The 13133-nt window shown below is 43.8% G+C and overlaps 1 protein-coding gene across 19 annotated transcripts in view; it reads right to left on the bottom strand.

Moving 5' to 3' along the window:
* FNBP1 (formin binding protein 1) overlaps positions 1-13133 on the bottom strand; it is a 92924-nt gene that overhangs the window by 8024 nt on the left and 71767 nt on the right. For 7 of the 19 annotated variants that reach the window (XM_054284036.1, XM_054284034.1, XM_054284038.1 and 4 more), the window contains 6 exons: positions 10756-10842; positions 7737-7751; positions 3659-3768; positions 1817-1949; positions 724-845; positions 270-409 (listed from right to left, as the gene is read on the bottom strand). In XM_054284036.1, coding sequence (XP_054140011.1) covers positions 270-409; positions 724-845; positions 1817-1949; positions 3659-3768; positions 7737-7751; positions 10756-10842 — 607 coding nt within the window. The remainder of the gene's footprint in view (positions 1-269; positions 410-723; positions 846-1816; positions 1950-3658; positions 3769-7736; positions 7752-10755; positions 10843-13133) is intronic. The other 12 variants (XM_054284041.1, XM_054284044.1, XM_054284046.1 and 9 more) reach the window with 5 other exon arrangements.

Raw genomic sequence — 13133 nt, 5'->3', positions numbered from 1 at the left:
TCTAATTAATGGCCAATCACAGTCAGCTGGCTCAGGCTCTGTCCGAGCCACAAGCCTTTGTTATCATTCCTTCTTTTTCTATTCTTAGCCAGCCTTCTGCTGAAAGCCTTTCTTCTATTCTTTTAGTATAGTTTTAATATATTATATATCATAAAATAATAAATCAAGCCTTCTGAAACATGGAGTCAGATCCTCATCTCTTCCCTCTTCCTCGGACCCCTGTGAGCACGATCACAGTCAGAGAAATGAGGGTAAAGTTTGAGTGATACCTTCAAATGTATAGAGAGCTTTACACGTTCCTATGGTGGGTAGTGGTTCTTCATCATCAAACTCATCATCAAAGTCTGTTGCAGGTACTTTCATCTCAGTCTCCTGGCTTTGCTCTTCTGTGTAACTGCCATCGGGGCTGCTCAAGAGAGGAAAAACACAGCAACTATAGCAACCAACCTCAGCAGCAGAGAGAGCCACTCGGTCTCCAGGCTTGGGGCAAGGGGAGCAACTCCAGCTGGAGCAGCTCAGTGATTCCAGAGCTTGCTTGGAGCTGGCTAAGATACGTGAGAACCCTCACTTTTACCATTAAAAGCTGTAAAAACGCACTGGCTCACAGCAGTGAGCGAGGGGGCTGTCACACAGCTCATCACAGAAAGCAGCAATTTGAGGCTGCAGAGCCCGGGCTGTGCCTGCAGAGGCTCTGCTGAGCCCCAGCCCGTTCAGATACTGTACCTCTCCCTGTCCTGGGCACAGCTGTTCACTCCCGATGCGTTCTGTGCCTCGTAGACCCCGCTCTGGCGCCGGGGCTGCTCGCTCCGCGCCGGCAGCCGCCCCTCCACCTCCGCCAGCCAGCCCTGCCAGACACACAGACAGACAGACAGAGTTCACCCTGACACCCAGGCTACAGAGCACAGGCTGCTTTGTAAGCATGTTCACGTTTTCCTTTCAGTTGTTCAAATTCTGGATTGTCTTGCTGAAAAACATACTTATTGAAAAGGTAACTTTTTTTGGCACTGGGTGCTGGAAACACCCTGAGAGAGAAGCAGGTAACAGCCAGCAGGAGATGATGCTGCTCTAGTCACAACCAAAAATGATGTGTGGCTGCTTAGAGCAGTCTGAGTAATACCAGAAACTCAGCAACTGCTGAATGCACAAGAACAAAAGCTGGGGAGAATTAAAGAGCCACTGATTTCAAACGGGGAGGAAAGCAATGGATAGTAAAACCACATCTGAAATTAATGGGCTGTATCTGTTTATGTTCAAAGCATAATGTAGAAAGTGAAGTCTTTTCTCAGCTGTCTAATCCTTCTCATGTAATTATAATGGGCTTCATATATTCCAAACACTCCCCTTCTGTTCTGGAGATTTTATATCACTAAGCAGTTTCCTGTTGATGGCAGACTATTCCTCAAAACATATTTCATCTGATGGCTTCCGTCTTGCTGTTAGTCTCTAAATGGTGCTCTGCATTTATGTCACTCTGATTTTCCACAGACATCTGTAACATGATGCTTCAATCTATTTAATTAATTAAATAAGCATCTGAAGCCCTCTGGGCAGTCCAGAGAGCACCACATTTTCTCTTCACCTCCACTTAGCACAATTTGTTTCCTGTGGCAAATTTAACCGTGGGCTGACTGCCACAGGAGATGTTCATGTTTGTGTTACACAAATCAGCTCAAAGACCCCAATTAATGCAAGTGCTCACACAGCCCTTGCCCTCACACACCAAAGTGCATCAACACATCTGGAAAAGCCAGGAAGGTCCTGCTCAGACCTGAGCATTTGCTGAGCTGCTTTTTACTGAAATGTCTTCTTCTCATACCTCGAATTTCTGCACTTCTAACCGCAGCTTTTCAATGTTCTGCCCCAGCTCTGCCAATCTGTGGTCCACGCTCGCTGCGTCTCCCATCTGGGGGTTCTTGATGTACACGTCTTTCATCTTTGTTAAGGCATCTCTGAGGGGCACAACAAAAACCAAACACATTTAGTGCAGCTGGGGGTAAATGCCTTTAGTAAACTGTCTGTTCTTTACTGTGAGGTTCAACCTAAGCTGTTACAAAGGGAACTGAGAACACCCAGATGGGGCTTTTGCCCTGTATAGAACCAGCCATTGAAAAAAAAAAAACAGTAAAATGATTTGCCAGAAGAGAATTTACATTGTCAGAGATAAAAAACAGTGAGTTACCTACAACATGGGAAGATATTTGATATTGATTTTTAGCCTGACACGGATTTTTATGTACTACAACAGTACCTACTTGCTCCCCTGGGGAAAATAATAACAATAAATCTCACAACCATTGCAATCTATGACAGCTCCAACTTCCTAGACTAATATCTTCCCAGTTTTCAGGGCATGGACAAACAGTTGAATCATTATCATCCATCATGGGCTGACCTCCGGTTGAGAAAGTGGAACAAACATGTATCAATAACACAAATGGAGGGCAAACAAGAAATTCTCACCCTGCCTGTTGCAGCTTGTCTTTAGCAACCCAAATAATCTGAAAGATATTTATTTGTTTCACACTGCTTAAAAGGAAGCTGGCTGCAGATGGTTTGTGTTTGTCGCAGCACAGGGACAGACAGATGGACTTGAGGCTACAAAATGTGACCCCATGTCCGGCCGAGTCCCAGGGCAGCTCCTCAGCTGCTGATTGACATTTCAGAGCTGAAAATGGAATTGTGGCTGGTTTTAGCACAACTATTCAGATTTTCTCTAGGCATTAGGTGGTGGGAGAAACGTTAATGAGAGTCCCAGGGCTCAAGTTAACACTCTTTATGCTTTAGAGTTTCCCACCAAACTCCTGACAATTGGAATCCTGTGCCTTTGCCTTGTGTGTGTGGAACTGGGAAAAAGAGTGGGTGGCAAGGAAGTGGGACTGCTCTGTGCCTGAAGCCCTAAGGGACAATGTTGCAAACATATGAGTCACAATTATTACTGTTTGTTTAACTCTTATTTAACTGCTGGTGCTATTTTCTCCATCATAAACTGTCTTCATTTAAACTTCACTCTGCTGCAATTCCATATCTGATTTTAGTGTTGAGTTACCTCTGAATCAATACAGAACAGAAAGAAAAACCTGCACAGAGGCAAACCTAAGTTACCACAGAAGAAAAAACCAAAGCAATAAGAAATCATATAACCATGTGCAATTTTCTTTTCTTATCCATGACAGAAAATATAAAGGAGAAATTCTGGGTTAGTAGGCAAAATAAATAGGTTCTTGAAAGCAAGCTGACACAAAATGTAGGCACATGTGTACAAATGCAAAGCAGTATTTAGGGAGAGACCAGTCTTGAAATCCTCCAGGGAAGAAAAGTTCTGTGTCTCACACAAACAAAACACGCTGAATCTTTAATGCAACTACAGAATGTGAACAAACACAAAGCACAAATACAGGCTGCCAGAATCAATTAAAAGTGTGTAGCTAAAATAGCCTTATTCTCAGCCAGAATGATAAATGCAGCCTTGTAGAAAAAGCATTCACAGAAGCACAGGAGTCATTATCTTGCTGCTTCCAGGAAATCTGAGCTACAGATCAGGCTTTGGATGATGCCCTCATGTCAAAAGAGCCTCTCCTGTTGGGATGTACCCATATCCATCACACACAGGGGCTCTGCTCAGTGCAATTTCACTTTTCATTCCAGGGGTTTGACTCACCTTGAATCCATCTCTTTCTGAATGTCCCTGTTCAGTTCATCGACCTTCTGCTGAAGCTTCTTCCTTCTTTGCTCAGGTGGGAGATTGCTGAAGTCTTCTGGGCCTGCTCCCTGCACAGAGTGGAATGGAGGGTGGGGGGATAAGGAAAAAAATTAATAATCAGAAGCTGAAAGACTCCCTTGGGATTGCATTTTGAAAGCAGCTCACAAAAACCTGTGCAAAATCACAGTGGTCTGAAGCATTGTTCTTATTTGTAGTGTGTTATCAGTCCCTGAGTGGTGAGGAATCTGGATGCCCTCAACATGATCCCAGGAACATCCTGCTTCCCTAAGAGGGGCTAATGGAAGATCAGCTGGAGAATTACAGAATTCAATAGCAAAGATGAGAAATTATTTTTATCTACAGTTTTATCATCAATTTTTTTTAACAGCTTTCCCGTCTCATGGAAAGCAGATCCTTCCTGCCTTCTTTCACTCATCTACAAACAGCATTCCTATAAAAACAGTTCCTGGCTTTTATTCCCATGCCACAGTTGCACTTCTCCTGTGCACTGCTGACTGACTGCTGGTCCAACACAGCTCATTTATGTCAGGGCTCTCCTGAACACACCAAGCTAACAGAGGCATTCCCCACTGGACTCTGCAATTTATAAAACATGCTGCTTACTTTCCAGGGTCCACATTCCACGCCAAAGTCTCTCAGTTTTTCCTCTCTCACTTGTATTCACATAAAAACCAGAAGTTATATCAAAGCCATGGTATCAGTTTGAAATTATAACCAAAGGAAAAAAAATAAAAAGTGAAGACCACAGTGGTTACCTTTGTGTGATTCTGCTTGAAAACCCCTTTTCTGCCTTCTGCTATGTCTCCTCTTGATTGCCTCCATTTGATATAGCAGATAGATGACACATAAAATACATCCACACTCTTTTCTTCACAGTAACACCTATTTTTGTCTTGCCAGAAGGCAATGGAGGCAGATTGGGTGGGCTATACTGAACACATTAATACTGATTAGTTGCACCATAAAGGAGTGAGGTTCTTGTGCATGAGCCTGAATTTGGGAAGGTTTTGCTTGTTTTGGCTTCTGCTCATTCTCTGTCCCATTTCTAAGGGGGAATATGGGAGACAGAAGGATAAAACCACAAAGTTGAGTAACTGATGGACCACTGAGAGCCTTGAGCAGGGCTGGGCCATCAGTCTGCTAAAACTCCAAATTTCTCTCTGAGGAGAGGGATTTAGAGGAGACACTGCCACACAAGCTGCTCACTAGACCTTGGCTCTGTACTGAATGTGCTGGGACTCTGTGACTTTCTCCTGCAGCTGCTGTTCAAAACCCAAGTGTGGAGTGTCAGAGGGCTGGAGGACAGCCACACACAGGTCACCTTCTCCTCCATCCCAAAGTCACAGAGCAGGCCTGAGGAAACTGCTGCTGTAGTGACTGTCAGCCAAAGATGGCATGTGTTTCTAGTGAAGCCTTGATCATCTCTGCAATAATACTTAAAACTCCATTTGTGAGACAACGAGAAAACAAATTTTAAACAAATTACTAAGAAAGTTATGCTGATTCTGAAACTTTCCCCACACGGAGTCCTACCAGTGCTTACATTACTTGATGTGCCTGGCAGAGATCAGATCTATTTTAATTTATTCTTTAACATTTGGATTTCTCTTGACAGCAACTCCCACATCACAACAGATATGAGAGTGATTCGATCTATTTTATGGATAATCTACACTAAAGCCACACACATCTTTTTAAGGCAAAGCATCTGGAGGCAGCTTTGTAAACAAACAAGCACTTACAGGAAAATCTAGATAACATTCTGACATATCCTCCTCATTTCTAAGCAGAAGAGACAGGCTTGAAAATATCCCCAGCTGTACATTAGTGCAATGCAACAGAGTGAAATTTGGAAAAGCATCATTTTGGTATCTCATTTTTGGTTCTTCAAGTTGATTGAAGTGTTTTAAGCTGGACTAAATCCAGCAGCTTGGCTCACAATGCTTCAGACCAAGGCAGGAATTGATGGAGCTGCCACCCAAGGCTGGGAGGCGACCTCACTCCAGCTTTAGGCTCTGCTCAGGAATTTCCCATCAGAAGCTGGAGCCCCTGCTCCAAAAAGGAGAGTCAAGAGCAGTTTTTGCACATGCTGGGCACATTTCATGCTCTCAAGCACAAACACACCTGGGCTACCTCTCAAGCTGTGGACATTGCCTATGTTTTTAGAAATGCTGCAGCAGTGAGGTAAGGGGAAAGCTGTGCTATTTCTGGTGTGCTGCTCACAAGGTGTCCTTGCAGAAAGAGATTGAGTCAGGATTCAAATTGTCCCAAGATGAAGGACTGTGAAAACAGAGTTTCTGGACTGAAGGTACATGTGAGAACAGGAGCTTTTTCAGTCCCAGTTTTGGCTCTTGCATAGTGAGGATACAAGAGGAGATTTTAAAAAGCTGCTTTTCTCCATCTGAGGGGAAAATGGATCTCAGCCCTCCCTGCACATCTTTCCAATTTCTGCAATTCCCAGGGAAAGGCCATGTCAGCCATTTTTGGAGGATTTATTCCTAAATGCAAAGGCTTAATTCAGCTACACAGCACACTTGCACTGTGACCAAGAAAATGAGTGGAAATCTGCTATAAATCTCCCAGGACAGTGGCTTGGCAACAGCCAAAAGGAGGTTTGCACATACTCCAGGCACTCCCATCATTCCTCAGACCCACCACAGGTCTTCAGAGAGAAGCAACCTTGCTAAAGGAGCCCAAGAAAGTCACGGTGCTGCCAGAGCAGCAGCAGGACCCAAAACTGCCAGGGATGCTCCAGGCAGCTCTGGTGGCCCATGATGAGCAGGATGAGCTGCCATGAGCAGAAAAGGCCCACAATGATGTGTCCAAGCACAAGATAAATGTAGAATCCCAGAACAGTTTGTGTTGGAAGGGATCTTAAAGCTCATCTTGTTCCAACCCCTCTGCCATGGCAGGGACACCTTCCACCATCCCAGCCCTGTCCAGCCTGGCCTTGGGCACTGCCAGGGATGCAGGGGCAGCCACAGCTGCTCTGGGCACCCTGTGCCAGGGCCTGCCCACCCTCACAGGGAAGGGAAAGAGCACCCAAAGGCACAAACTGGTGAGGAATAAGAGAACCTGGAAGCTGACACAGCTTAGGTGCCCCTGTGGATCCCCTGAGGTCCCCAAATGCCATCACTGGCTGCAGCCTTTGTGTGTTTGCACAAGGTGGGGCAGCAAACCAGTCCCACATTCTGCTGCTGAGGGGCTCTCCAGGGCCAAAGGAATGTGGCCAAGCTGTGGGACACAGCAAGGTGTGGAGTGTCTTAAGCAAAACAGTACTTTGTGCATGGAGTTCAGTAATTTGCTTTCCCAGCTCTGTTCACCCCTTCCCTTTCCAGCTCTGTAACATCTTTATCTTACCATAGTTCAGGTAACATTCCCAGCTGCATCCAAGATGGAATTTAATATTCACACAGACTCATATCTCTCCATTTGCAAAGTCAAATCAGATTGAGTTAACCTTGTTAAGGTTAAGGTTTACAGAACTTTAATTAATGTCATTATTGGTTATTCTGAAGAACTACATAGGGCTGTAAAATGTAGGTGATAATGATGCAGATTTCCAGTAATACTGGACATGGAAAGCAAACTTTGCAGCTACTTTATACAGAAAGACATGAGTGGCTCTCTGGAAAAAGTCCAGCAAGCACAGACACCTTTATTTTAATTTTTTCCCCTTCTTTTAATGTTTTAATATATACTTATACAGTAGCAGAATTGCTCAGTACTGTTGTTCTACATTTTCATAGCCCTGGATTATAAAAGTGAAAACTAATCTATGTATTAGAGTTAATTTTTTAGCAGCTTATTAGAAGACTGAATTCTGATCACCTCTATTAGACTCCAGACCTGTGTATTCAGATTTATCTGATAAATGTCAAAAAAAGCAAACACAAAGAAGAAACAAATTTAACAGTTAATTTCAGTGGCATGTCACATGTGGCACAGTGCACATTAAACACACACAGGAAATTGTGATTAAAACACAGGACAGGCATGCTGTAAATGTGCTTACCAGCTTGAGAGAAAGCTTCATGTAAAATTGGAGAGATACAGGGAGGGGGGAGAGAGAGAAAAAACAACAATGCATCAGTAGAAGAGGAACTTTTTGAGGTTGATGTTACAATAAAATGACACAATCCCCTTGCTGTTGGAAGGCAAAATGGGTCACACTAACAGATCTGTGCAAAAGTTCACAAGATGGGCTTGGGCAGCTGCCATGACCTGGCCAGAAATGGGAATGGGAAGTGCAGGACCTGGGCACAGGTGAGATCAGACCTGGACTGACTGACAACAGCTACACCAACAACACTGGGAGCTCCCATCACAGCACTGAGGTGGGAAAACCTCACAGCTGGCAAATGCATGGGTGTCACTTTAGATCAAAAATGTGCTGAAATGCATCAGCCACTCCATGGAAGGGCTCTGGGGGGGTCAGAGCCAAACCTCAGAAAGAAGAGAGGAACAGCTCCAGCAGCACCCAGCACCATGGACCCCCAGGGAATGCCTGGTTCTTGGCTACAGCCAAAGGACAACAGCCCTGGACTGTCCCTGAGGACTGCAGAGTGCTGCCCAGGCAGGCACAGAAAGCCATTTCACATTCTTGGACAATTCAGAAATAAATACTCAGACTCAAACGTACTTTGGCCTTAGTCGGACAAGGTCAGGCCCAAGGAGGAGGGAAAAAAAAAACATCTATTCTCCTGACACCAAATTGGTTCTATGACAGCATGGTAAGACATTATTCAACCTCCTTAAAGATACACATGATCTAATTCTTCACAAGTTACCACATCTCCTGGGACAGAGCCCAAATATTATCTTATAGTTACTCTGGGAAAGTGAGACTGAAAGCAGAGTGTGCCCATGGAGCAGAGCCTGCCCTGCCTCACCTGCACACACAGCTCTGGGCAGGTGCCGCAGGAACTGAACAACTGTGCCTGGGCACACAACCACCAAAATTCCCAAAGCCTCTTCCATCATTGCAAAATGACAGAGCAGCTGCAGCTCAGAGGATTTCCAAGAGATAGGGGGACTGACAGTGCTCAGTTCTGTGCCAAGCACAAGGGAGCTGCTGCTCAGGATCTAAAGCCAGATAGAAAAGGAGAATCCAAACTCCACCCAGCCTCCTCCTCCAGCAAGGGGAACTGAGCTGCCTGCCAGCTCTTGGGGCAGCTGTGAAATGCTCCAGCTACCCAACAAACTCGAGGTGCATAAAAGCACACACTCCGTGTTAGCAACAGCTGGAAGGTAAAAGCTGGAAAATGCCTCTCTCCAGGCAAGGATTTGTGCTGCCAGACTTGGGAACCTCTTTCCATTCAAGTTCTCTGTCACTACCAAAAGCTCCTGGCAATGTGTTCTCAAACAGATGCTCCATTTCTAGCAAAAACACAGTTCAATAGGATGGGATTTAAAATAAAGGCTCCACACCTCTTGTGGGCAGCTGATTTTAAAAATACACTTATTTTTTCCCCCCAAAATAACAACTCCCATTAGTTACCAGGATTTTTACAGCAACACATGCCAGCCATTCAAGGCAAATAAATGATCTTGAAATAACTGAAATGCTGCATGTGAACTGACCCTTCAGTGACAAGGCAGCAGTGACACTTCCCTCTGCAGTCCAGTCCATCAGGGAACAAACACATGATAATAATCACAGTGCCATGAAGAAATTCACCCTCTGAGCTAAAGAGGCCATTAAAAAAATAAAGCAAACAAAACCAATCCATTGGAGAGAGCAATCATAGAAGGAGAAAGAATGGTCTGAAGAAATTCAGCGTAGGCAGCTTGTGTTTGCATCATTGCTTTAGCACTCCTGTGAACTTTAGCATAGACATGATCAGCACAAATTGAGATTCTTGTACATAGATACAGACAAGACTCATGGTGCAGAATAAATATTTACCTATGAAGCACTCTAAAAAGGCACAAATGTATGCTACATGCTCTAGTGGCTAAACACTACTCACTCTAAAGGCACTAAATACTGTGGAGAATCATCTGCATCAAGGCTATTCTTTTGCTGCAAATTCAGCAAATTTGAAAGGGATTACAGACACTGTATGCCCAATTGTTTTGCTGTTAAGTATGACAAAAATAGAGAACTTATTAATAGCATTTCCAAATAGTACATCAGGGATTGTTATAACCAGTATAAATAAAGCAGTTCATAGGCTGGAAACAATGAAATGCTGAAATAAGTCATGTTCACAGTTTTCCATTTCTGAAATTTATTGGTAATTTTTCATGACAGTGATTCAGTTTCTATAAACAAATATAAGCAGATTGAAAATAAATCTGCATTAAACACTACATAACTACTTTTGCCCATTCTGTTGGCTTTTCACAGCTAGAAATTTGCTCACAGCTCCTGGGAGAACAAAGGAGTTTTCCCCCCAAATGATCAAGTAAGTTACATTTCCTTGAAATGAGCAAATGTGTTTCAAGCTGTCAATTTAAACCAAGCCTAGCTTAGTCTTGCAGGGAAAATAATGAAGAGTCTAAGAGCCACAAGCTTCAATAACACATGAGAGCATGAAAGCCAGCAGGTCCATGTGTTATTGGACAGTCACGGCCACTAACCTCACTTACAGAAAACAGGGTTGAAATAAATCACTGGACTTCCATACATACAACCAAGAGGTAATTTTCTTTTCTTCTTTTTTTTTTTAAAGCTTCCAAAGGCTTTAGGGAATGCTTTACATCCAAGGCACAGAATTCCTGTCTATCAGGGCTCGTGATGCTCAAGACTGCATTCATTAAATAATTTAAAATAAATGTGCAGAACCTGTTGACAACACTTTGAATTTCACAGGTCCAGCTATTTTAATGGTGCCAATTTCAGCATTTCCAGGACTAGCAGACATTATCTTTCCTGCACATCACACTGTAAGCTGCCACTTGCCTCCCACCAAATTTTCCTCGGCTCTTTGCCAAAGCACATTCCCACAGCACACTGGGGCCGGCGTTGTAAGTGGGGTTAGCGACTGTGTAGCAACAGTATGGGCTGATCACACCATACTCAGACTTACAACATATTCCCTAGCCTCAACGGCACACGTGGGTGTCCCTAAAGTCCTCTTCATGAGTTCTTTGTGAATATACAAAGACTGTGTCTGCTGGTGAGTCAGCAAGAGAAAACACACATTGGTTACACCGGGGATGAGCGCGGCACCTCTGCGTTCACTGCTTCTACAGCAAAAGGCAGCTTGGTGTTTGACCACCCTCAAAGGGCAGAGTGGGAGCCTCCGGGGAGCCAGGTGGATATTAAGAGGTCAGCATGCTCAGAGAGATCAGAAAATGTGGTATTTTTAAATGCTTGTTTAAATACCAAGGTCAGAAAGCATCTCTCTCAGTGCTAGAATGGATTTAATGACCCCACCCACCAAAAAGTCCCAGTCCCGGTGTTGGCACAGAGAGAGACTTTGGAACAGCAAGTGTTCCCAGGGCAGGGAGCAGAGCAGGCTGCAGAAGGGGTGGTTTGCTTGCTGCCTCTGTGTGCTCACAGAACAACCAAAGTACTGATCAGTGGGGCAGATTTAGAGCTGGGTGTCGAGGGACAGGAGTGCACAGAGTGTCAGAGGAGAGGGGCAAGGAGGGACACAGCAACGGGTGCAACGGAAATAAAATCACATTGTAATGAAGTCAACAACTTCCACTAGAAAGGAAACCACAAAATTTCCTCCGTGTGCTTTATGGAACTGGGATGCTGGCAGCAATGTCTGCCCCAGCTCCCAGACCATCCTCCCTGCTCAGCCCCTTCCTGGGCTCTGGAGAGAGGGAGGAAAGCCAAGTCCAGCACTTGGAGTCATTCAAAGGTGTAAGTTCTACCCCTGGATGTTGTTAGTTTGGAGGATTGCTCTTTTTAAAAAATGGTGCTGATGTTACTGCTGCTGCAGCAATAAAATTAAAGAACACAAAATTAATACCAACCAGCAGAATACCGAGTTTCCTTTGTCCTCAAAATGGAATTAGAAAAAGCAGAGCAAGCATAAACGAAATTATAAGTTATGTAACTGGTTCCTCTTTCTTTGTGCTCTTCTGGCTTTAACTTCCCTAAAGAGATGAAGTTGATTTGAAGTGCTACACTAATTTTATGGTGTCTTTTAAAGGAGCTATTAGAAAAAAACACAACAAATGTATGACAGTTTTCCCCTTCTCCTAGCTCTGATCCATAATAAGTGCTCTAACAGTTTTATGGTATTCTCTATAATGGACATTTCTGCTGCTGGGGTTAGAAGAAAAAGCCTTTGAGGGAAATTCAAAAATGTGATTAGAAAACCATAGACACTGACAAGAGTCAGCACCTAAATATTTAATTTTTTTTTTTAACAGACTAGGATTTCATATTGGCAGTGACCACTGATACTGGTATTGGTGCCTCCACACTAACCTTGCATCTGTTGTGAATTGTTCAGGCATCTGTTTCCTTCCATGAAAACAAGATTCATTGGATTTTTGGTTTGGAAGCAAAATTAAAACCAGACTGGGCACAGAACATATCATAGCTAATTATATAATGTGTTTTAACAGCCACCAGTGATTTTGCCAAATGCAACCTAAGATGCTAAACCAAAATTTTAAAAGGAAATTGCTAAAACACTCTCCCTCCCCAGACACATTCTGATCTCCCAGATTTCATGGAGGAGTTGCATGGAATCCATTCCTGTGTTGTGTTTCAAGGATCAATTACAATGTGCAATTTCTGCTGCTGGAATTTATCCTGCTACGGTCTCAGGACTTGCTCATGTCAAAGAGTTGCTTTTCTTTTCCTATTCCTGAGACAGTGCAAAAAAGGAGTGTGATCCCATTTTTTCTGAAGTAAACTTTTTTTCCCTGGCTTTGCAGGATCTGAGAGCTCAGGTTAGCAAGAAATCCAGGGAGCACCTGCTTGGCAATTTGGCTGAATACTCAAAAATCAGACTTAAAGAGCCTTGTGGGCACCTTCACTGAAGGTGTCTGGAGTGGAATTCTGCCAAGGAACAAACCCAGCAGTGCAGAGACAATTCAGAGCAAATGAAATGATCCAGAGTTCCAACTCCTGTTACACTGTGCTGCCCTGCTGGTCCCTGCATGACCTTCCAAAAAGCTGCTTCCCTGATGTACAGATCAAATGTTCTTTTTCACCTGATAAATTTAAAGGATTCGTGGGTGGTTCTTGATTTTCTTTTTGCCTGGTTAGAATGATTTTATTTTTGAAGGTCATAAGGCACTTTGATGATCTCTTAGTCTGACCATTTGCAAAACACAAATCACCAAGGAGCTCTAAAATGTGAATTTGACAAGGGTCCAAATGAGACAGAGCGAGTTGCCAGAGGTTTTCAGGCTCTCCTCCTCCTCCATATCTCTAAATGATCCAAGGGGCCTGAGTTCATCCCTCTGGGATAAGGGATGATGGTATGAACACTGG

The sequence above is a fragment of the Melozone crissalis genome, unplaced genomic scaffold (genome assembly GCF_028551555.1).
Source record: "Melozone crissalis strain CALT ecotype California unplaced genomic scaffold, PUWL_Pcris_2 ptg000041l_1, whole genome shotgun sequence".
NCBI classification, from domain to species: domain Eukaryota; kingdom Metazoa; phylum Chordata; class Aves; order Passeriformes; family Passerellidae; genus Melozone; species Melozone crissalis.
This window is presented reverse-complemented; position numbering and strand designations above follow the sequence as displayed.